We start from the raw sequence: 23342 nt of genomic DNA, 5'->3' as shown, positions 1-23342 counted from the left end.
CCTCATGAATAATTACTAACTGTGCCGAGAAGGGGGCTCCACACAGGAGTAAAATAACAGCCCTCTACCAATCTAAGCCCAAAACAAAGAGGAAAAGCTTTTTACCTGACGGAGTGGTTGAAATGTCAGACGCAGGCGACGGCTATACTTATCCATCTACGTCCAAGTTCTACAGAGCATACATCCGCTCTAGAGCATATATCAGCAAAAAAACGATCCGAACAAGGAAGAAGCGGAAGAAGAAGAAAAATGAATATCAACTTTTGACAAAACAACCGACACAGAAATGTTATTGTTGAACCAAATCTAAGGACTCCCAGAAATATTCAGATATTCAGATAATTAGTTGGTTCTTCAACGTCCTTTCTCCACTCTTTCTGCCTCCAAGGTAGGTTCTAAATCACATACAGTCAATAAAGGGCAGGCACCAGAGCGGTCTGGTTATGGTTTCCTGATCATGGTTTTCCAGGACCACGATTTTTTTTTTTTTAAAAATAAGCACTAGCTGCGTTTTTTTTTTCTACGTTTTCCGGGCTGGAGGAGCCCGGAAAACTTAGAAATAAAACCGCAGCTTTAAAAACGTTGTATTTATGTTTGCGGTAGCTTTTGAAGCGACCGCAAACATAAATACAACGTTAATGTGTTTGAAAACGCTGCGGTTTTTCTTTCTAAGTTTCTCAGGCTCAGAGGAGCCTTTTCAAACACAACCGCGTTGTATTTATGTTTGCCGTGGCTATCACTTTGGGTCTCCGGTGCTCCCCCAAAGTGAAAGCCAAGGCAGGCAGAAACACAACGCAGTTGTGTTTACATGCCGCAGTGTTTCTGCCTACAGCTGATTTCCCATTTGGAGCTCTCGGGCTCCCCACGGGGGGTCCGAGAGCCCCAAATGGGAAATGCTAAATGCTGCAGTGTTTCTGCCTAAATCTGCTTTCCCATTTGGAGCCCGAGAGCCCCAAATGGGAAAGCAGATTTAGGCAGAAACACAACGCGGTTGTGTTTGAAAACGCTGCGGTTTTTCTTTCGAAGGGCCTGAGAAACTTCGAAAGAAAAACCGCAGTGTTTTCAAACACAATAACGTTGTATTTATGTTTGCGGTAGCTTCAAAAGCTACCGCAAACATAAATACGTTTTTAAAGCTGTGGTTTTATTTCTAAGTTTTCCGGGCTCCTCCAGCCCAGAAAACCTAGGAAAAAAAACACAGCTAGTGCTTATTTTAAAAAATAAATAAATAGCACTTACCGAGATTCAGCTGCAGCTTTTCTGCCTGTAGTCTCCGGTCCGCGTCCTCCGAGTCCCGGCACCAATGAAGGAAAAGCCACCCAGTGGTAGCTTTTGTTTACTACAGCTGGCTGGCTTTTCCTTCATTAGTGCCGCAAAAGCAACAGCCAGCACAGGCGGCATCCATTTCACAAAATGGATGCGCCCATGTGCTTGCTTTTCCAATTTTTGAGCTTGAATTGCTCAAAATTTTACATAGGAACTTAAAAAGAAAAAAAAAAAAAGTGCGAGTATATTTGTTTTATTATTGCCCATCCTTTGGTCAATAAAAAATTTTGGGCGAACCATTCCTTTAAAGCTAGAGCTTTCCTCATGTATGATGAAAAAAAGCCATATTTCAAAGTTTCCATTTGCAAGCAGTTTACTCTCTAAGGACATTCCTTTAAGCTGTAGCTATTCTGCATAGTCATGTCATTCATTTCTTTCACCCTTTAAATCCAGGTCTCTGTATCGCGTATACAAGCTGAAAGCTCCACTTTGTCAAATGACATGCACAGATTAAAACACTGCATCTCCCTTATCCATTTCTGACCGTGAGTGCCTGCCTGAAATCGGACCTGCTAAGACAGAGTACACCCATTTCGGGAGTGCTACTGAGCATGCACCAACACGAAAATTGTGGGTTCTGAACAATATTCAGAGGATTTACAGCCCAACTCTTTTGTCTGCATAAAATCTATGCCTGTTGACGGCAACCTTTCCTTCAAAGCTTGTATTACCAAGAAATCACTGACAACCTGTTACGGCTCTCCCTCATCCATAAAGTCAAAGGCTTTCTACCAACAGCAAAATGTGTAACCGCCATCCAACCCTTGGTCTGTGCCACCTAGATTGTGGGAACAACCTTCTAAATGAAAGGCCTTCATCCATTCTGGCTTATTTTACCATCCACCATGCTGCGGACTGCCTCATGACATTCTGAAAAAAATGCACTGCGCTATTCCCCTTTTTCACCCTCCTCTCCCTGGCCCCACCTGCACCTCCAAACCTGCACAGGCTATCCATCCCTGCCTGCATTTTCTTTAAGACCGCTGAGTCGCTCACAATTCAATGGCCACTATTGTACCTTAAACCTATAGAGGCCCAGCTGTAGGCCAATGCAACACCATAAATCTCAACATTGTTAGATTGCAGGAAAAATAAAACTAGAAAAATCTGCCTTTGACGGCTAAACCCCAGTCTTGGCAATCAATTTCTTCATGCATTTTAGATTAGTCTCTCACACATCTCTTCATTAAGGAAGTAAAGGTCCTGCTTTTCAAGAAACACCTTTGTTGAACGTAGATTGTGAGGTCACATAATGCCTCCGTCTGCTACCATTCACTGCAACACCCAGGAAAATTAATTATCCAACAACCAATTTTAATAAGCGTGCCAAAGGTGTCCTTTAAAGTAGACAGTCTAACCCACTTACTGCTTTGGATGTTATGACACGTGCATAAAATGTGTCACAGGCCATGGGTAGGAAGGAGGCAGGTGCCTTTCACTGCTGGTTCCACCTTAATAGGTGTTGAACTGGGCAATCTGTTTTACGCCTTTGATAAAAAGAATTGCCTTTGTGTAAATCAGGGTCAAAAATCATATTGAAACAATCCCCCTCGACCGCTGGTTTTATTTTGTGTGTGGAAATCATCTATTATCTAAATTGCCATCCCTTGGACAATCCATGTGTATTTCAATTAGGATAAAGTTTTGTTCAAGTTCTGCTATCTCCAAGAGAATCCTTTGAAGAATTTGTTAGCAAAGATCTGAGAGACCACCATCAATTAGTTTGTTGGTCTTAGCTAATTCTCCAGTGGGGTACTCATTCGATAATATTAGCAGACTCATAAATAATGGATTCCCACAACCATGCTTCATAGATGACATTGTAATCAGTGTCATTCATATCCCCATCCTCTTAGTGTGTTTTTGAAATTGTGATATTCTAAGAGATAATAGAAATGAAACCCCCAAATGGACTCCATGACCCAGTGCAATTATATTCATTCCATAGAACTGTCTAGGCATAGACTGTGGAAATGTTGCACGGATGTAGGTAAATTCAGGCTACATGCTATCTTACCCGTCAAATGTGAGAGCCTCTAAATCAAACCCTTTGAAGATTTCTAACGTTGAGGCCATACCACACACTGCTCGTTGCACAGTTGTCCAGACTGTATGCGTTTTACAGACAAGTTATCCAGTGTTTTTTAGCCATTACTGTGCAATTTTGAGCTTTGCCGCTTCCCTCCTTGTACAAGCAGTGAATCGGTGCATATTCTCTGAATTGTGTGTAGCTTTCCAAACAGCTTTCTATCCTTATGTTTAGCATGTGTGCATTCTTCATTTCAGTTGAGTTGAATTGATGTTACTCAAATCATATGCTTTGTGATTTATTTGACCTGACCTTGTGCTTGGTCGTTTCATTTTAAACGCTATTCACATTTTAATGAACAAAACCTGCATCTACAGATGTCTATCAATTTTCAGTTTTTTAACCACCTTTTTTCTGTCTGTAGAATCATCCGCGTGCAAGCCGTTGGCCCTACGCAACACCCGAAGCACAGAAAGCATGAAGCGCCTACTGGTAGGTTTGTGGCAGTTGCAGTTTGAGCATTTGTGCCTGGAACACATGGTTTGCTGTTATAACCACCATGCTTTGCAGTGTCTTTGAACATGCCATAATTACAGCAGGATTTTATTTAATGAGCACATGTTCTTCTCCCAAGACTGTTTTACCCACCCTAACCTTCTGATCTGGAGTAGTTCAATGGAGTGGTCTTAATGAGTGTTCGAAACATGTTGGGTAAACAATAGATAGCCTGATCTATATGATGATCTCAAATAATTCTTCAATTGCACAAAGTTATAATGAGAAGGTGTTAACTGCCAGTATTCAATACGAAGTCATTGGAGCACACTGCACTTCAAAATTGGTTTTACAGACGTGTTATAATGAGTATATGTGTTCTATGCTGTATATGGTTTTATGTAATGTTCATTTGCTGCTGAACCTCAGTGTGACAATGTTCTAATAACATTTTGGATTAATTGCTTCTAGAAAATAAAATGCGTATGAGGAAAATTAGTGGTTACCTCTTCCTATACTAGCAGTCCAAACAGAGGTCAAATGTTCATGAGTGTGTTGAGCCAAGGGTAACCTGTTCTGCTGCATTAAAAAAAAAGTCCTTGGAATATCTTAGATTGTTTTTAAGTAAGTTTATACTCCTGGCACAGTTGTGAGCTGCTCCTATAGTCTGCCTAGGTAAACGGCTAGGAAAGTGATTACCTCCTGTAATGTGCTCTGCAGCCTTACAACATGGCTGTTTTTCATTAAGACTATGGCTAACTTCTTCTCAGGGTCCCCTATATGAAAGTACCATGATTCTATGAATTGAGCTAACTCTGCATAGGAAAATCATAACTTTTACTCTAGGATCTTCACATGAAGAGTAAATGGAAGATGGGTTGGAGCAACTCTTGCCTAAGAGGAGAATCATTCCAGACCCAAGAGGTCCAGGTGTGGGGTTAGCCAGCTGCTGGGTTGCTGTACTGCAGGTGAGACTTACTTACTTTACACTGAATGCGGTTAGGATTTTCTCCAGAACAATCCGAACAAGAAGTCGACTGCCCATTTAGCTAACCGCCGGACCTTTGATGTTCTGTGTGTTTGCCCTGCTTTCTTCCCAATCTGCAGAGGAGCACAGCAGCTAGGACATTAGTTAAATAGCATCTGCTGTATGAGTGACCATGGCAGTTATCTTAGATATTGACATCTTTTCTCAAGGCCATGCGATGGCCAGTTGCCCACCTCCGTTATTCATAGGTCTGGCATCTTCAGTAACACTTAATATTCTTATGTAGCAATGGACAGCAATTGAGAGCCAGAAAATAGTAACTAGATTTAAAAAAATGTCTAACCACAATTGCTGTTGAAATACTGAAGACCACAACTTAAAACAGTTTTTCTTCAATGATAACGGAGAAGGCATAGGGCAATGTATTCAGTTGTGAACTTACAAATGGAAGATCACAGTGATGCCACCCAGCCATCCTGTCTAGAGAATAGGGGATTCCAGGGCTTTGGCCCCCCAAGGGTCTTTGAACATTTGGGTATCATCATAGACACTGTGATGCCTTGATGCTCACTTTGATTACTAGTTTGTCAGAACCTTGATTTCTTGTGTTGGCATAGCAGCTTGTATGGGTAGTGTATAAGTGTGCATGCACTTGTACGTTACTGAGTGTGTGTCCCTTGATTGCTCTGCATATGCATCAGCTGTATATTTGTTCTGGAAGTAAATGTTTTAACCAGCAAATGGACATCAACATTTGAAAATGGAACCAATCCATTGCTTTTCCTTTTTCATAGATGGCTAAGATCAAACCACACCCCTCTAGTGTGGGGAAGGTACATTACATTATTACTATTACATTTAGGTACATTATTATTACTATTACATTAGGTACATTATTACTATTACATTTAGGTACTATTACATTATGAGACTCCTGCTGCCTTGTGTGCATGTGTGAATGTCTTCTACAAATATTTGTCTGCCTTTCTGGAGGACCTTTGCAGGCTACATGGCAAAATAGTAGATGGATGATACCTCTATTAGATCTATGTGTTTATCGTTTACTTCATCACTCGAGAGAAGGGGCATTGCTGAAAAACTGCTCTACATACTGTGAGAAACCCGAGGGTATTCACCCCAGCAGACCCCGGAAATCCCTTATTCAGGTGGCCAAGAAAGGACTGACCCTCTCTTATCCCAACCTTGAAGGCAGACGAGCAGGGAAAGATCACCTGGGTAGGGGAGCCCAGGGTTATGCTTAGAGGATGCCCAAAGGGAGACGCGGTATGTTAAAAAGGAAGAAGAGGAGGAGGGTGAAATCTCTAAGATGTTTATTAGCTGTACCACATCTGATCCCCTTCCTCCTATTGAATCTCTCATACCCAACTCCAATAAACCCTCCGTGCAGAACCAATCCACTAGGATCTCAAACCCCATCACATTCAGAAAGTCTTTTCCAAAAATCCTGTTTTTCTGTTCCCTATCTGAATACTAAGAATCATTCTTTCTCCCGTCCCTCTGATTATTTTCAGCACTCCCAACCTGCTCAGGTAAAATACTACAGTTCCCACAATTCCCCTTATTTATTTCATGATCCCAGTTATTCCTGTTTGTCCCGCTGACCCTACCAATCCCGTTCCTCTAATTGTGACTTTATGAAATTCCAGTCAAAAGTGACCAACAATTAAAATTACCACCATCTCTTCTGTTCTGTTCACAATTCCGGTCATTCTCATCCATTTCACAAACCTTACCCATTCCGTCCTTCTCAGTCTACCAACCCCCATTCTATCCCGTAGGACATTCCAACACTCCAACCCCTGCCCTTTTAGACATGAAGACTGGTTTACAACGGACTTGCAATTAAACTGTTCACTTGAGATGTCCCAACCCCACCGTTGGGCAAAGTCAGACAATTAACCTGAATCGCACACACCTGACGGCCCTTTCCCTTCCCCACAGGGATAAAAGGCGGAACAAGAGAGAGGAAGGCGAGCATGGCAGACACCACAATGAGATGGCTAATCAGGCGTGGCAGTTCAAGCCAAGGAGAAAGGCGGCAGGAATCGAGAGGGTGGCGAGGAGGGAAGTGACCTTCCCCTTTTCGTGGAACCTTCATGGAAGAGAGCCTAAGATCGCAAACAATAGCACAAGTGTCTTGCAGCAGATGTCAATGGTACACGGGGCAAGTCTACGCCGATAAGCAGGAGTGAGAGAAGCTCCCGCGACCGTGGTACCGGCCTTCACACCAATAAAGAAGAAAAGCCAAGCGGTTCATCACAGCCAGTGAGTCAAAAGGTAAACGATAAGAACTGGGCTGTGTTGAGTGAGAATCGCAAAGTGGCAAGTTTGAAACAAGTTCTATGAATATTGAAAGAACTGTAACAAGTGGCAAAGGGGAAACCGGCTGCAGAGGGAAACCTGCACCACGTGGGTGCTAACTCAAGAGACTCTGGTCGAGCCCCATATGGGAGAAACTACAGATACCAGCAGGCCGTAGGAGAGCCAGCGCAACAGGTCAGTGGTCATACTGACGGTCAAGCAGAATCCCGGTACAACCGAAAGACTTTGATCCATAAACTGTTGAAAGAAAGGGAGGTGAATCCTGCAAGCAATAGTGAATGTGAAGTTAGCAGGAGTGAACCCGACCGAGGGATGCTGACGAGAGGATGTCCACTATGAACTGTTTGAAAAGACATTGAGAAAACAAGGGAAGTGATTCCCGCTAAAGAGAAGGGGTCTGAGCCCGACCGAGGAAGATCCAGGGGTGAAGCTATCATCCAACGTTCATAGAGAAAAGAACTGTTTTATAATTTATGGAATATGATACATGTAGGGTCAGCGCTCAGAAGAGAGGGACGAGGGGTGAACCCGTCACCCAGCCGACATTAGAAACAGAACTTCATTTGTTTGTTAAAGGAACTTTTGTTCTCCAGCATGGGGTCTGGCATGGATTCACATGCTCATGAATATTCCCCGTCGTCAGGCTGGGAATCCTCGGTAAAGAAAAAACCAGTATCAGTTTCGTTTCTGATCTGTCTTTCGTAGTAATAACCAATCACTGGTCTCTGCGTCATACTGACCACAGCCAATGACTGCCCTCTACCTAAGCACCGCCTCTGGCAGCCATCTTCAGATTTTTACCGCACGTTCATGTGTTGGGATCCTCGTGCTATTGCTCTCGAGCGTTAGTGCTATTTTTTCACGTTTTTTCTCAAAAACTTCGTTTTTTCGGTCAAAAGAGCCTCAAGCTCCACCGACTCTCCATCCGATCAACGGGGACCCGTGTCGGATTCGTCTGCGCCCCTCAAGGGTGAAGATTTCGTCGAGCTACGCTTTTGGAGGACTCAGGAGATGGCCCAGGAGAAGGGAAGCTCGACGCCCGGAAAGCTGTTCAGGATCTGCCCTGGATGCCAGCTCCAGAACGTCTTTAAGGAGGACGAACACTCCTTTTGTCTCTACTGCTTACATGAGGACAAGACGCACGTGGAGAAGGACTGTGCGTTTTGCGGCAACATGTCGGAGCGGACCATGAGGGACCGCCATCAACGTCTCGCCAACTGGCTGGAAGGGAAGAGCCCGTCAGGCGAGAAGAAGAGGAAGAAATCCGAGCGGGCTTCTAAGACCTTTGAGGACGCCCCGGCGACGGGGGTCCAACACAAGGCCAAGCACTGCGAGTCCGCTGGCACCGGGAGCGCCGAACGGTCGGGCTCTACGGGCGCCAGGCAGGGCGCACCCTCCCCGGCACCTTCAGCCACGAGCCAACGCTCTGGGTCGGGTAAGAGGAAGGGCGAGCACCCGGCGAAGCTCCTGGAGAGGCCCCGGTCGAGCTCGAAGGCCCCATCGGAGGGGGAGCGAGGCAGTGTCCCCCCCCCTCAAGGATAAGGCGGTGAGCGCACCTAAGGTGGTGAAGGCCTTAATCCATCCGGCCAAGCCCTCTATCGATACTGTCGCGGCGGCCCTGGCTCAGCTTGTGGAGGCTACACCAGTGGTGGCGACCTCGGGGCTCAGAGTCTCCCTGCCACCTCGGAGGGAGTCCTCTTTTGTGCCCATCGATAGGACCCCCGTGAAATCCCCGGCGGGGAAGAAAAAGGGGGGGCAGGGCGTCGTCGTAGATTCGGCCTCAACCTCGGAGGAAGAGCTGATTGAGGTCTTAAGCCACGGCCTTGGCGTGGAAGAAGACCGGCCCGTCGGGATGGATCCCGACGCAGGTGACGACGACATCGTCGAGGGTGCCGACGGGGCCCCTGATCGCCCGTCGGATTCCCCTCTGCCAGCGCCGCAAGACAACTCGGCGGCCATTTTGTTGGCTATACAGTCCTTATGCTCAGAGATAAGGACGAGACTACCGTTGCCGACGGAGGAACCTCTCCCGTCGGGGGATCCTGAACCCTCCACCTCCTTTTCAACCGTCGCGCCCCGTCCAGCCCTCCTCCCCGTCCACCCGAGGGGATGATACGGGGACTGACACGGCAGCGACGGGTACGGACGACGAGGTATACGACGAGGATCTACCGTCGTCACCTCCCACCAGGGCTTCTCCGCCCGACGAGATTGGATCGTTCCACTCCATGATCGCCAGGCAGGGCATCCGAGCTTTTCCAACTCTGCCCTGAGGAGAAGAAAAAGGAAGGATTCCTTTATCAACGGCGCGAGGCCAAGAGGAAGACGGTCCTCGCGGTGCCTCTACTGGACGACATTTGGGATGAGGGCCTCGCCCTCCTCAAGAACCCTTCCACGACGCCAGCTAGAAGAGACCGGTACGAGAAGAAGTACCGGGTCCCGGACGCGGCCCCCCTGTGCCTCTGGGCGCAGCCTACCCCGGACTCCGTCGTCTCCGCGGCGGCCAGGAAGAAAGCGGGGGGGTGCGGCCTCCACATCGACTTCCCCACCGGACGGCGAGGGAAAGAAATTGGACGCTATGGGATGCAGGGTCATCTCGTCTGCAGCGACGACGATTAAAGCGGCCAACGCCTTGGCTATCGTGGCCCGCTACGACAGGGAGCTATGGTACAAACTGGCTCCCCTGCTGGACTTCCTACCGGACGACAAGAGGGCAGATGCCCTGGAGATCCTACAGGAAGGTGAGGTGGCGTCGGACCACGCCATCACTATTGCGACGGACATCGCCGACACTGGGTTCCGCCAGTTGGGCAACGACGTGTGCCTTAGGCGGCGTGGATGGCTCAAGGCTACGGACTTCCGTCAAGACGTACAGACCAGAGTCCTGGACATGCCGTTCGATGGGAACAACCTGTTTGGGAAAACAGTGGACGATTCCCTTCAGGCCATTAAAGCGGACACTGAGACGGCCCGGGCCCTTGGGGTTTTGCAGCAACGACGGACGCCCTTTCGGAGCAGCGGAGGCAGGGCGCCTCCAAAGGTTCCGGCGGCGGTTTCTCCACCTACCGTCAAGCGGCCCGCTCGTCGTCTCAGGAGGCCTACAGAGGACGAGGCAAGTCTGGCGGACCCCGCCGTCGTCGCCAAGGAGGTCAAGGCGGCAAAGCCTTGTCGAAACAGGATTGAACCGGCCGTGGGGTCGGGCCCCCACCGAAGCACCCCGGTGGGAGGCCGGCTGGCGAGCTTCGTCAGCGTGTGGGAGTCCATCTCCACCGACCGTTGGGTGCTGGACGCCTTAGCCCGGGGCCACGCGCTCGAGTTTCAAAGAAGGTGCCCGCGCGTCCCCCCCGTGGCCAGGAAAGAGCTTCACGTCCCTCAGCTTCTCCTGGAGGTAAAGGCGATGCTCAGGAAGGGCGCCATCGAACTCGTCCCAAAGAGGCTTCGGGGCTCCGGAGTTTACTCGAGATACTTCCTCGTGAAGAAGAAGACGGGAGGATGGCGCCCCATCCTAGACCTGCGACGTCTGAACAAGTTCATCAAGGCGCAGAAGTTCCGGATGGTCACCCTCCAGCACGTCCTGGGGCAGCTGGAGGAAGGAGACTTCCTGTCGTCGTTGGATTTGGAGGATGCCTACTTCCATATTCCCATCCTAAAGGGGCACCGAAAATTCCTCAGGTTTGTGGTCCAAGGGCGTCACTACCAGTTCAAAGCCCTCCCCTTCGGACTACGGTCGGCACCCAGGGTATTCACCAAGTGCCTTGCACCGGTGGCGGCGCAGCTGCGCCGCGAGGGGATCCACGTCTACCCCTACCTGGACGACTGGCTCATCCGAGCCAAGACGAGGGAGCTCGCCGTGGAGCACTCGGCAAGGACCGTCCAACTTCTCACGGACCTGGGATTCTCCGTGAACTACGCCAAGTCCCACCTGGTACCCGCGCAAAACGCACTGTTTCTGGGAGCGAAGCTCGACAGTGTGTCCCTTCTGGCCTCCCCGTCGGAGGAAAGGACCAGGTCCATCCTGGGCAAGGTACAGCGGATGTTGGTTTCCGACGCGGCCAAGGTGAGGTCCATCAAGTCCCTCCTCGGAATGATGTCTTCTTGCATCTACCTCATTCCCATGTGCAGGCTCCGGATGCGCCCGTTGCAGGAGTTCCTGGACGCGCGCTGGATCCAAACGACGGGCGGCTTCGAGGAGAGGATCACACTCGACGAGAGTTTCCGCCGAGCGGTCCGGTGGTGGGAGAACCGCGCGCATCTGACGGCGGGCATGGACTTCCAGACCCCAGACCACCAGGAGACAGTGACCACGGATGCCTCCCTGGAAGGGTGGGGAGCGCACACCGAAAACCTGCACGCGAGAGGCCTTTGGCTCCCGACGGAGAAGTCCCTCCATATCAACGTCCTGGAGCTCCGTGCAGTGTTCTGGGCCCTCAGGTCCTTCCTTCCGTCCCTCAAGGGCAAGGTGGTGAGGATCTTCACCGACAACACCACCACCATGTTTTACATCAGGAAACAGGGCGGAACCAGGTCCCCAGCGCTGTCCAAGGAGGCGCAGGACCTGTGGCATTGGGCCGTCGCCCAAAGGATGTTTCTGGTGCCGTTTCATCTGGCAGGGATAAAAAAACACCATCGCCGACTCACTCAGCAGGGAGCTGCGCTCGTGCCACGAGTGGGAACTACGGCAGGATCTAGTGGATCGCCTCTTCCGACGGTGGGGCACACCCCAGATCGACCTGTTTGCGACGGCGACGAACTCCAAGTGCCGGAGGTTCGCCAGCAGGTTTCCCCAGGCGAGGAGCATGGGCGATGCTTTCTCGTTCCCCTGGGAGGGCCTGTTTCTCTACGCGTTCCCTCCTTTGCCACTGCTAATCCGGCTCGTCAACCAGCTCAAGAGGTCACGGTGCAGGATGATCCTCGTCGCACCTGCGTGGCCGAGGCAGATATGGTTCCCGGACCTTCTGGACTTGTCAGCGTCCCCGCCAATCAAGCTGCCGGTGGACGCGGATCTACTCTCCAGGGAAGGAGGCGCCATCCTCCACCACGACCCAAAATCGCTGAACTTGCAGGCCTGGCTCCTGCAGCGCTAGAGTTTGGAGGATACGACATACCGGCCGACTGCAGAGAGGTTCTTGCAAAGGCCAGGGCGTCCTCGACTCTTAAATGCTACGGACACAAATGGAAGAGGTTCTCTGTCTGGTGCCACGCACAGAAGATTAACCCTCTACGGATTACGGCTCCCCAGGTACTGCCGTACCTTCTGACGCTGGCCAAAGCTGGACTGGCACACGCGTCCATCAAGATCCATCTTGCTGCGATCTCCCGATACACCAGAACCACGGGCCGGACGTCCTTGTGGTCTCATCGTCTGGTGAAAGAGTTCATGAAGGGACTGTTCAGATCGTTACCGCCGGTGAAGGCTCCGGCCCCGGCGTGGGAGCTCAACGTGGTGCTGACCAAGCTCATGGGACCTCCGTTCGAGCCTCTGCACTCGGCCCCGTTGAAGTTTCTGTCGTGGAAAACAGCGTTTCTTATGGCCATCACCTCCGCACGACGGGTGGGAGAGATCCAGGCCCTTTCCTGCAAGGCCCCGTACTTGACTTTTCACGACACGAGGGTAGTGCTCAGGACGCACCCCTCCTTCATGCCCAAGGTACCGTCGGACTTCCATCTCAACGAACCCTTGGTGTTGCCTGTGTTCTTCCCGTCGCCTTCGTCGCCGGCTGAGAGGACTTTGCACTCGCTGGATGTGGCTAGAGCGCTGAAGTTCTACGTGGACCGCACGAAGTGTTTTCGGAAGACGTCACAACTCTTTGTGAACTTTGGACCTGTCAATCAGGGGAAGGCTCTCTCGAAGGCTTCCATTTCCAGATGGCTCTCCGGCTGTATCATGTACTGTCATCGGTTGGCAAACCGACCGCTGCCTGGCCGTCCGAGAGCCCATTCCACCAGAGCGATCGCAGCTACCACGGCGTTCCTTTCTGGTGTGCCCCTGCTGGACATATGCAGGGCTGCTACGTGGAGGTCGACGCACATCTTCACGAAATTCTACTGCGTCGATCGGGATTCCAGGGAGGAGTCCAGGGTCGGCCAAGCAGTGCTGCGCAACCTGTTCGCCTGAGGTGAGCCTGGTGAGGAGGTAAGATGCTTAATGTTGAGTTTGATGTACTGCTTAATGTTGAGCCTTTGCCACCTCCCGTGGTTGTGCATTTGTGTACTGCTATGTATTCTTTATTCATGAGCATGTGAATCCATGCCAGACCCCATGCTGGAGAAGGAACAAGTTACTTACCTGTAACTGTTGTTCTCCAGCGTGGGTCTGGCATGGATTCACATGCGAACCCTCCCGCCTACCCCTCTGCGGCTCTTCACTTGGTCATACTGCCACTTCACGTGCTTCCAAATCTGAAGATGGCTGCCAGAGGCGGTGCTTAGGTAGAGGGCAGTCATTGGCTGTGGTCAGTATGACGCAGAGACCAGTGATTGGTTATTACTACGAAAGACAGATCAGAAACGAAACTGATACTGGTTTTTTCTTTACCAAGGATTCCCAGCCTGACGACGGGGAATATTCATGAGCATGTGAATCCATGCCAGACCCACGCTGGAGAACAACAGTTACAGGTAAGTAACTTGTTCCTTTTTGTTAGTTGTAGACCTCAGGTCCTCGACGGCAAGATATTTTCAAGTGATAACAGACTTGGCCATTGATGGCCCTGAAAGCTGAACTGTAATCTCATGCTGGGAATGATTGAGAGCTGAAAGCTGCACTGTCATCTTGTGCTGGAGAAGCCCAAGACTGTACTATGCGGCAAGATTCCGCCATTAGCCCGTCTGAAAGAGACACCCAGGCTACCGCATCCTGACATATTATTTGAGAACACTTCTTTCTTTTTGTGAAAACCATCCCACACCATTTTTGTAGTAGCTGTAAGGTTTGGCAATAGGTTTCTTTCAGACCCTCCAGCTTATAGCGATTTTGCGATCCCGCAAAATGCTGTGAAAACGGCCGTTTTGTGCAAAATGCCGCAAAAACGGCCGTTTTGTGCAAAAATTGCATCTTAAAAAAAAAAAAGTTTTTACTTTTTTTTTTTTTAAGTAATCTACAAAAATTACTGTTTTAAAAAAAATAATACTCAGGGTGACAGGTTCTCAACTTTTTTTTACACAAGTAATGAAATGCGCTAACACATCTCATCACTTGCGCACCAAAAAAGTGCAGCCCAATTCACAAGGGACACATGAATGGGCACATTCTATATGCGCGCCCATTCAGATGGCCTTTTTCACCTCTTTGATCAAATAAAGTGGCGTTTTTGTCAATTTAAAAGCGCATCCCTCATTTCCAAGCAAGATGCACTTTTAAATGTGCAGAAATTGTAGGCAACCCTACGCGCACGGGATGTGGGGCTGCCACTGCATGGCAGGGTCTTTCCTGACCCTGTCATGCATTTCTTTTAAGGTATGAACCGCTGCTGTGCCGCTTGCATTTCTGTTCCTCAAACAGGATAAAAATGCATTTTTTGGGTCGCATTTTACAGCGGCAGGCACCTGGAGGGCCTGTCCCTGTGAAAGGCGCTAGGAGCTTGCAGAACACTGTCGGGAGAGCGATTCTATTCAAAGTACTGCCCATTTTGATGACAAAAATCTATCGAATGTTACAATTTGACCTATTTCGTCCAGTACTATTCGATCAATTTTTATAAATACTGAACATGTGTTGCGTGGGTGTCACCCGCTCCCCATGTTCCGCATTTTTGGTCTAGGGTGGTTGCATAAGTGTTTTCCCCTTTTTCCTCAAAATTGGAGCCGGGGACAAAAAAAAAAGAAAACAACAAAAAATAACAAAAAAGGGACCCTGCGGAGTCGGATCCGACCCACGTTAGAGGGACGGATCTGGCACCGCAGGGTTGCAGGGGAAGTGGCAGCGACCAAGCAGTTAAGTAGGGGAGGGGATTGGGTGGTGTGAAAGGTACATTTTGGGTTGTTTGGCTAAAGTGCAAATCAATTCGCAGCGAAATTGACTACGGTCAATTCTGCCGCAAATAATTACACTTCGGTCAAACAACCCAGAACACCATTTAAGGCAGCTGGCCAGCGCACAATTTGCGCTACAGCTCAAGCCTGTGGAAATGCGCCGGTCACCTTTGAGAATAAGGTGACCTGCTCATTTCCAAAAATGGGTTGTCTAAAAATAGCATATCCTCCGTTCTTTTTTTAAATGCCCCACTATTTGAGGAACTGGGTCAAAATCTACATTTTAAAAAAAATAAAAAAAATGGTTACACTATGAAAGAGGGAGAGTGATGGGTGAGATGTGAAGTGATAGGCAAGAAAGCAAAGGGAGAGCAGTGGGTCAGAGGAGGAAGCGCAGCACAAGAGAGCAGAGGAAGCAGTGATGCGGTGGGCCAGAAATCTAAGAGCGAGCAGAGGTACAGAAAGTAGAGGGAGCGTGTGGTCAGTGAGCCAGAAAGCAGAGAGGAAGCGGTTGGCCAGAAAGAGGCAGTGAGCTGCAGATTGGGAAAAAGTATGAGGGAAGAGTGTGATAGAATGGGAGAAAGGATGCAAGATGCAGAAGCAGCACAAAAGAATGAAACTGTATATTGCGGGAGGAATTGTAGAGTGTAAGGTGTGAGTTGGGAGTATGATTTGGAGTGTGGCAGGGGCTGGGCAGTGCAAATTGTGACTTGACAGTGTGACATAGCACGTGAGTATTTGTATGACAGAGTGAGAGGTTAAGGAATGTAAGTTGGGATGGAGAGTTGGTGAGATGTGTGTTGGTGAGAGAGGTGTGTGGGTGTTTGAGGGATTGGAGAACATAGAAGGGGAATATTTTCAGCATTACAATTTATAATGATCAATTTAGTTAATATTATTAAATAGTTCAAAGAAGGTAGCAGGCGCTCCTCTCCAGAAAGAACATGGCATGATAACACGTGTATGGGGTTGCTTTTGGTACTCTTGTTCAGAGAGGAATTGCCATAGCGTTTCGGTGCTGGACTGCCCATGTGGGTGGGACAAAGACTGATATGCAAATGGACATTTCCCATCTGTGAAAGGTACAGTGAGCAAAAAGCATGTGCTGCAAACTCTCATCTCAGAACAGGTAATCATGCCATGTTCTTTCTGGAGAGGAGTGCCTGCTACCTTTTTTGAAATACTATTAAATAGGCTTGAACATTAAACCAGAAATGTAGCCAAATCAAACACTGTTCTGCCAAGCCAGAGACATCTGGGACTCTTCCTATTAAATTAATACAAAAGATACATAATAATGATACCCTGGCTCTCTTGTAGCCTTGCACTCTGCCTATTTCCTGCAATGTGGCAATCTTACACCCTCCAGTTAATACAAAATGTCCCGCAAAAATGCCGCAATAAATAAAGGTTTGTGCCGCAAAATTTGCCATTTCATGCCGCAAAATCCTGGAAGGTCTGCTTAGTATAGACCACTATTATTTGACACAACTTCACTAGGACTGCCTTATTTTTCATTTGATGGTCGACGTTTGTTCCCATTTTAGATTTAGGTTTAGATTAGGCATTTATCCAACCTGCATACAGAATTCATTGTTCAATAAACACCCTTGAACTGTGATCACTTTTGTCTGTCTTACTGGTTGCCACCATGAGTTGCTCACATAACCCAAAGCTTTGTTTGTTTTTTTTAAAATAAAAGATCCTTTCGTTTCTGCTATTTTATGAACAATGGCTACAGTACTAGCCAGTGGGTCCAGTCCAGTATAAATACAAACTGCTCTCCCTTAGCTTCTGATAGGAGTGTACTTGTATCTTAAAGGCTGTATCCTTTTCCTTTTTTGATGTCCTGCAATCATGTGTCCTCTAGCAATAACGGTATCAAAAACAACTTTAGCCTCATTAATTTCTCTAACAATTGTATGCAGGACATCCATGTCACATAACGGATAACTCCAATTGCTGTTAGAATTCGGCCTTCGACTGTAGTGTCACATAGTTGCCATTGATCAACACATAAAAACCGAGACAGAAGGTTATGCGTAACAAAGGATTTTTTGGACTGTGCACAAATCTCAGCCCAAATAACAAACTGGTAGAGAGTCTAAAATTGGCAAGTTGTCAGGATGGCTCTACTTTAGTATGTGGGTAATGCTTCGGGACAACGTAACACAATAGTGGCTCTAGGGCAAAGTAATGTGTTCAGACAAAATGTTCTCCTGAGCAGATAAACCTCTATAACCAGCAGGTTTATAGTGCCAGGTTTAAGAGAATCCTGTACTCTTCTTCTCTTTTCCTCTCGTCATCCCAGCCTTGGTTTTTAATCCAGCGGTTCCTGCACCCTGCACCCTTTCTTCTTCCAGGCAGTATCATGTATCGTGATGGGGTTAGCCTTCAATAAAGGCCAGTAAACCAAGGGAAACTGAAGACTGCCTGAGGTCTTGTCGGGGTACTGACTAGTCCTCTTAGAGAACCTTTCTGTCAGGATGCTGATTCTCCAGCTACTTACTCCAGTCTCTCTCTCATCCTTGGTGTCTCATCCCAAGTCTTGTTTTATAGGGTCATTCATTTTAAGTTTTTCCTGACTCTCCTGGATATCTCACATCTCTCCTGGAGCTTGTTACTCCACCCCTCCTTGGTATACCCCATCGTGTCTTGGGGACATCACCATCTCCCCGATACTGTTTCTTCTCCTCTCTGCTGATGTAGTATTTTCCTCCTCCTTAGCAATATTCCACTCCTGCTCCGCATTCCCCTCTACCACCTCCTTGAAGTTCCTTCATGTTTCCTCTCTACTGCTCTGTAACCCCCTAGAACTCCTTCCCGATGTTTCTCCACTTTTCCACTGCTTTCCAATACTCTTACACCAACTCCTTATTTATTTCCTCCATCTGCTTCTCTTTTCTTATCTTCCTATCCTGATCTGACAACTTTTCCCAACCTTCTGGGTCTTCCTGCTCCCCACCCTACTCTCAGTCCAGTGGGCCTTTCTCCTCCCAGCTCTGCACTGAGCCCTCTATTTCATTCTCCCAGCCCTGCTCTCACCTCTGTGAGCCTTTTACCTCCTTGCTCTGCTCTCAGTCCTGTGGTTTACTCATACCAACCTTCTGGACCTTTGATTTCCCAGCCCTCTGGGTCTCTTAATTACCCACCACCAGGACCTGTATTTCCAGTCTCCTGGACCAATCTTACAGCTTTCTGGCTCCTTTTTAACCCAGCCTTCTTGGCCTCTCCTCCAGCCCCGTTTCCTCTTTTCCCAAATCTGCAGAAGCTCTCCTCCATTCTCCTGTGTTTTACCCTTGCTCCAGCTCATTTTGGTCACCCCTCCAGCCGGCATCAAATAAGCTTTACTCCCCATCCTTCTGCCACAGGTCATGCCTTTGACTTGGGACTTAGTCTTTCTCTAGTGTAAGGTAACTCTTCCTTTTGGTAGCTGTGACGGGGAACAGATTTTCGGGCCTTTCCCCTGGGAATGGCCCAAAGCCCTGATGAGGGACTTGGGGTAAGCTAGTCCATGCCTTTAGGTGCGAACATCGCATCCCAGGCCTTGGGGTGGACTCCCTTAGCCTAATAGCTTTTGAGTGTATGAATGTGGAGTACCTTAACATGACCAGTGGTTTGCTCCCTTTCCCTGGCCTTTTTCAGGCATTTACACAAGTGCAAGACAATGTTCTCAGCGCCAGTGGGAATGTCTCCCTTTCCATGGCCTTTCTCAGGCTTTTATATGCGAGCCACCTCTTTGGCTCACAAAGTATAGGTCTGGTATAATCTCCTGCCAGACAGTAATTCTGTTATTAAGACGATGCACTTATGAAGATCCTTTGCTCTTCTTTGTTGGGTTCCTGACCCATGTTCTCTTATTCTTCTTCTTCCCTCACAGCCCACCTGGTTTCCTTAACTCACAGGTACTGTGACTATGAAGAGTCATGAGGGTGGTATTTCGTTATGGGTGTGAGTCCCAGACTCGCACTGCTGATTTCCAATCCTCCCTTTGTCGGCATGGTTCACTCTCCTGCCAAGCACATGTCCTCTCTGCCGTCTTTCCCATGGCTCTAGGGTCCCAGACCCTCTTATCCCAATCTCTCTCTCTCTCATACATGGTCTTTCAGGACTTCCAGCACCTCTCTGATTACCCGCATACCTGTTTGTGTGGTCTACACGGGCATCAGCTCCTTGCACGTTGCTGGGCTCGGTCACGGGGTTGCAGTGACATTCTGGAGTCTCTTTCCATCTGCGGCGGGCTCCGCAGGCGTCTTCTGCTTCCTGGTAGCATGTTCTCCTCACTAAGCACTCCCCAGGGCGTGGGGATGCCCAGAGTGGCCGTCCACCTGCTGGCCGTTTGCTCCTTACGTCCTGGACAAGCCTCAGACTCTCTCCCTCTGTTCTCAGTATCCCAGACAGCTTCTGCCTTCTCTCCTGGTGAAGACTGTTGCGGCTCCTCCACAGAGTGTTTGCTTCATGTCTGAATCCTTCCTCACTTTTTATGTACCCATGAAGTCGCTACTAACTAGAATGCTCACTTTGCTAACTCGTCTCAGTACAAAGTGGGTCAGTCTTCCAGGAATTAAGAGTTCATCCTTGTCTTGGTATTAGGAAGGGAGACTTTAGTTGGCTAGTTGTTCCTTTTCCTCTTCCCAGTACTTCCTATACTGGCAGTGTAGTAGAAATACATGGGAACAGTGGGAAAGGTACCAGCATGTGTTGGTTAGGAATGTGGGCTAGGGTAAACTAGGTTGTGGGGATACCATGTTCTCCCCGGGTCCACACTAATTCCATAGGAGCTTCCCTCCACATGAGATCCACAGACTGAGTACCACCCCCAGGGGGACTATCTGGTAGCAGCCTCACGTCCCTGGCCTCATAGGAAGGCTCTAGGGGAGAAGTGACGACATATGGGGATTCCTCACACAACACAAGTTCTTCTCTCATGTGCCAGTTCTCCTCACTTTGGTATAACTCTCCATTAGGAACGCCTTCCTATCATTTTCTTTATCCTTTTATGTGGGTGCTGATGAAGTGATTGGAAAAATAAGGCCTTGGCTTTGAGTGTCCGTTTCCCCATTAGCTTTCTCGTTGAATTGGTCCTGGCTAAATGGTTCCACCTCCTCCCTATATCTCTGGAAGATGTGATTATTTTTTTTTCGTAATTGAGAGGATTGCCCTGGCCCAAAATTATGAAATACTCGGTTTTCCGTGTTAGAATCGGGTGTTTTAATCATGGTTGGATTCCGCAGACCTGGAGATTCATAATCTCTGGGTCACTGTGAGTGTCCTTACTCTTTGTAGGTGGTGGTGGTGCTGCTGCTGCGTAGAGTGTGAGCATTCGCTGCATGTGATTTCTGGACTAGCAGTAGGATTTCTGTTTGCTTTCGACATCCACTGATTATTCACTACCCTTCTGTCCATGGATCTGCAGCCAGGGTTATCAAACAGGGTAGATCCTTTACCATCCCAGGCATTAATTGTATCCCTGTGTCCATCAAGTAAGCTGGGGAATCCTTGGTATACTGGTTCAACGGGTTGCATCACTGGCTTGCTGCTTTCCCTTGGCCTATACAGTTCCCAGTCTTCTTCTGCGGGCAGTAAACAGGCGACCTTGTCACAGTAATCATACCACCATTGTAGCACCTGGACGCTAAACATTTACCTGGTGCATACCTACACAACCTATACGTTTTCAAACTGACAAAGGAAGACTTTAGTCTTTGAAATAGCTACTCGCCAGCTTTAGATTTGTCGCTTACACTCTGACACTTGCACACTTGAACTGCCACAGTGTCAAGCTCTCACACACATACCCTTGCACGCACACACCCAGTCATACACATTTAAAGACCTTCTTTTACACAGAACACACACCACCAAACTGTCCTGCTGCTTGAAGATTGCAGCATTCATGCACTTCTTGCAAACATATATTACAGATACAACCTATAGCCAGACACTTACTGTACATAAGTTTTTTTTCTCTTGCACACCCAGCACATGTGTGTCCTTCAATACATGCACATCCCAACTCCCACAAGTAACATATACCCACAAAACCACACCATACAAACACTTGTGGCCTCTCTGCATGTTTTGCAAACTCACAATTTGCCCTACTCATATTTTCACACGCAGGCACACACAGCCAAAGAGCACCAATAGTTAGAGAGACCCAAATATACATGAATATACACAAATACATAAACGCACACAAATCACCAAAATAAGTGGACACATAGACTTCTATTTAGATATAGAACCCAAAATGTGTATGTTTTCCAATTCCTTGCCCCGTTTCGTACTAGTGGGACATTCCCTGAATAGGGGACAGAACCAGTTGATGATGCACATCGGCATTAGTTTAAAACTGCTCATGCCCACACTGGTCTCTTCTCGATTTCAAACCTCATTGGACACTCTGTGCAGAGTGAGATGCTCTCTCCCACACTGCCATTGGTATGTCTGCCCGCCCAGCAGCAGAGCTCCATGCCTTCATATAGCGAAGCCTGGTGTTATCTATCCTTTCCCTTCATTTCAAAGGCACCCCAGCATGGTAACTCCTGGCCCAAGTTTGAGAGGGGTTCCTCGACTCCTTTCACTGAAGAGTTCTCTTGGGTGGACCCCTAAGCCTCAGTACACCTGGGTTCACGCTGAGGTTCCCTCCAGAGGCACTAATCAGGTACTGAGCCCTAACACTGAGGCTTCTCCTGAGCACCGAAGCTGAACCACAGGGCAATGTGTCACGTGTGGCCTTTGTAAAAAATGATTACTTAGAAATAGTCCAGCCGCCAACAGAATCGCAAGAGTTGACCACTCAATGGGGCTGGTTCAAGAGCTCTACAGTCCCACCTTGTGGCACTTATTATGCACTGCATTTAGGCCTTTCTATGGCTTCCGACCAGTCTGATGTTTACCTCCGTGTAGTGCTCATGACCTCAGCCAGAAAGGCTTCGGGGCTCGATCTGTTGGTATCCAGTCGTTGCTGCATCTCAAACTACTGTACATGTGCATAAGGAAGAAAATGGCAGACGAGAAAGACCTGGAACAAAAGGACAAGGAAAACATTTCTGATCTGAGGATGCACAGGGGGGAGCCAGCAGCTACTTTCACCCATGGAGTGGGTTGTAGCACTATACACGTGGGACTCTCGCGCTTGATTTAGTGGTTAGGGCATACACTGCTGCGTGTGGTAGGGTTGGGTTTGGACAGTGTCCCACTGTCCTAGGATAAGACATTGCAATGGGGGTTTGAACCCTTCACACTCGTGCCAGGTATTGCAATGAGGATGAGAGTAAAATCTTTCCAGTCATGAGAACAAAATAGTCTGTGCAATGGTGCAACAAGTGTTTAATTGTATAGCCGACACGTGTTTCGACCCTCTGAGGTAATTTTCAAGGCAAGGTAGGTTGGTTGTGCTGGACAGGTGGTCCTGGGCGGTTCCCCAGTTAGTTGATATGTGGGTAATCCACAGAGGCTGTAATTGCTCTAGTAGCATGATGGGCCTTTAGGCTTGTTCCAGGTGGGATACAGTCCACACAATGTGTCGGCTACACAATTAAACACTTGTTGCGCCATTACACCGACTATTTCATTCTCATTACTGGAGAGATCTTACACATTGTAATCCCTGGTGCAAGTGTGAAGGGTTCAAACCCCAATTGCAACTAGCTACCTTTACCGATGCCCTTAGCCTGCATAACCTCATAAACGCAGAGGGGCCATTGTCCCAATCGAGTGTAGTTTTGTTGGGGAGCTCCAAGAGCAGTCTTACTGAAATGTAGTGGGTAGAGGGGATTCTGGCTTTACATCCTGTGTAGGGTTGGACCTCCTAGTGCGTTGATCCATCCCATTAAAGGGGGGACTTTTTTGTCCATCTCCCACAGTATACACGTTACTGACCATCTTTATAGATCTTTCTAGGCTACTGCAGACACTGCATACACAAACCCCCCGAAGGGGGCCATCCAATACAATAGAGGCCTCCACGCTGCCACCATCACAAGCCTAAAGCTACATACTTTGACAGCCCATGTGTTGAAGACTTTTATTCCAAAGACATTAGCTAGGAGATTATCCTGTTGATCTTCCAGCATGCTCCTCCTCTTCAGGATGTAATGCTATGCCCTACATAGTTGATGTTTAATATTCTACACCATGCGTGTAAACCTGCATTGCCCTTGTGCTTGTGTCAGGAAGGATGGG

At 48.3% G+C, this 23342-nt stretch overlaps 1 protein-coding gene across 4 annotated transcripts in view; it reads left to right on the top strand.

Annotated features, from left to right (window-relative positions):
* RGS3 (regulator of G protein signaling 3) overlaps positions 1 to 23342 on the top strand; it is a 1502625-nt gene that overhangs the window by 558490 nt on the left and 920793 nt on the right. For all 4 annotated transcript variants that reach the window (XM_069609876.1, XM_069609875.1, XM_069609874.1 and 1 more), the window contains one exon: positions 3780 to 3847. In XM_069609876.1, the coding sequence (XP_069465977.1) occupies positions 3780 to 3847 (68 nt within the window). The remainder of the gene's footprint in view (positions 1 to 3779; positions 3848 to 23342) is intronic.

Source organism: Ambystoma mexicanum, chromosome 8 (assembly GCF_040938575.1).
Source record: "Ambystoma mexicanum isolate Mex_15411 chromosome 8, UKY_AmexF1_1, whole genome shotgun sequence".
Classification (NCBI taxonomy): domain Eukaryota; kingdom Metazoa; phylum Chordata; class Amphibia; order Caudata; family Ambystomatidae; genus Ambystoma; species Ambystoma mexicanum.
This window is presented reverse-complemented; position numbering and strand designations above follow the sequence as displayed.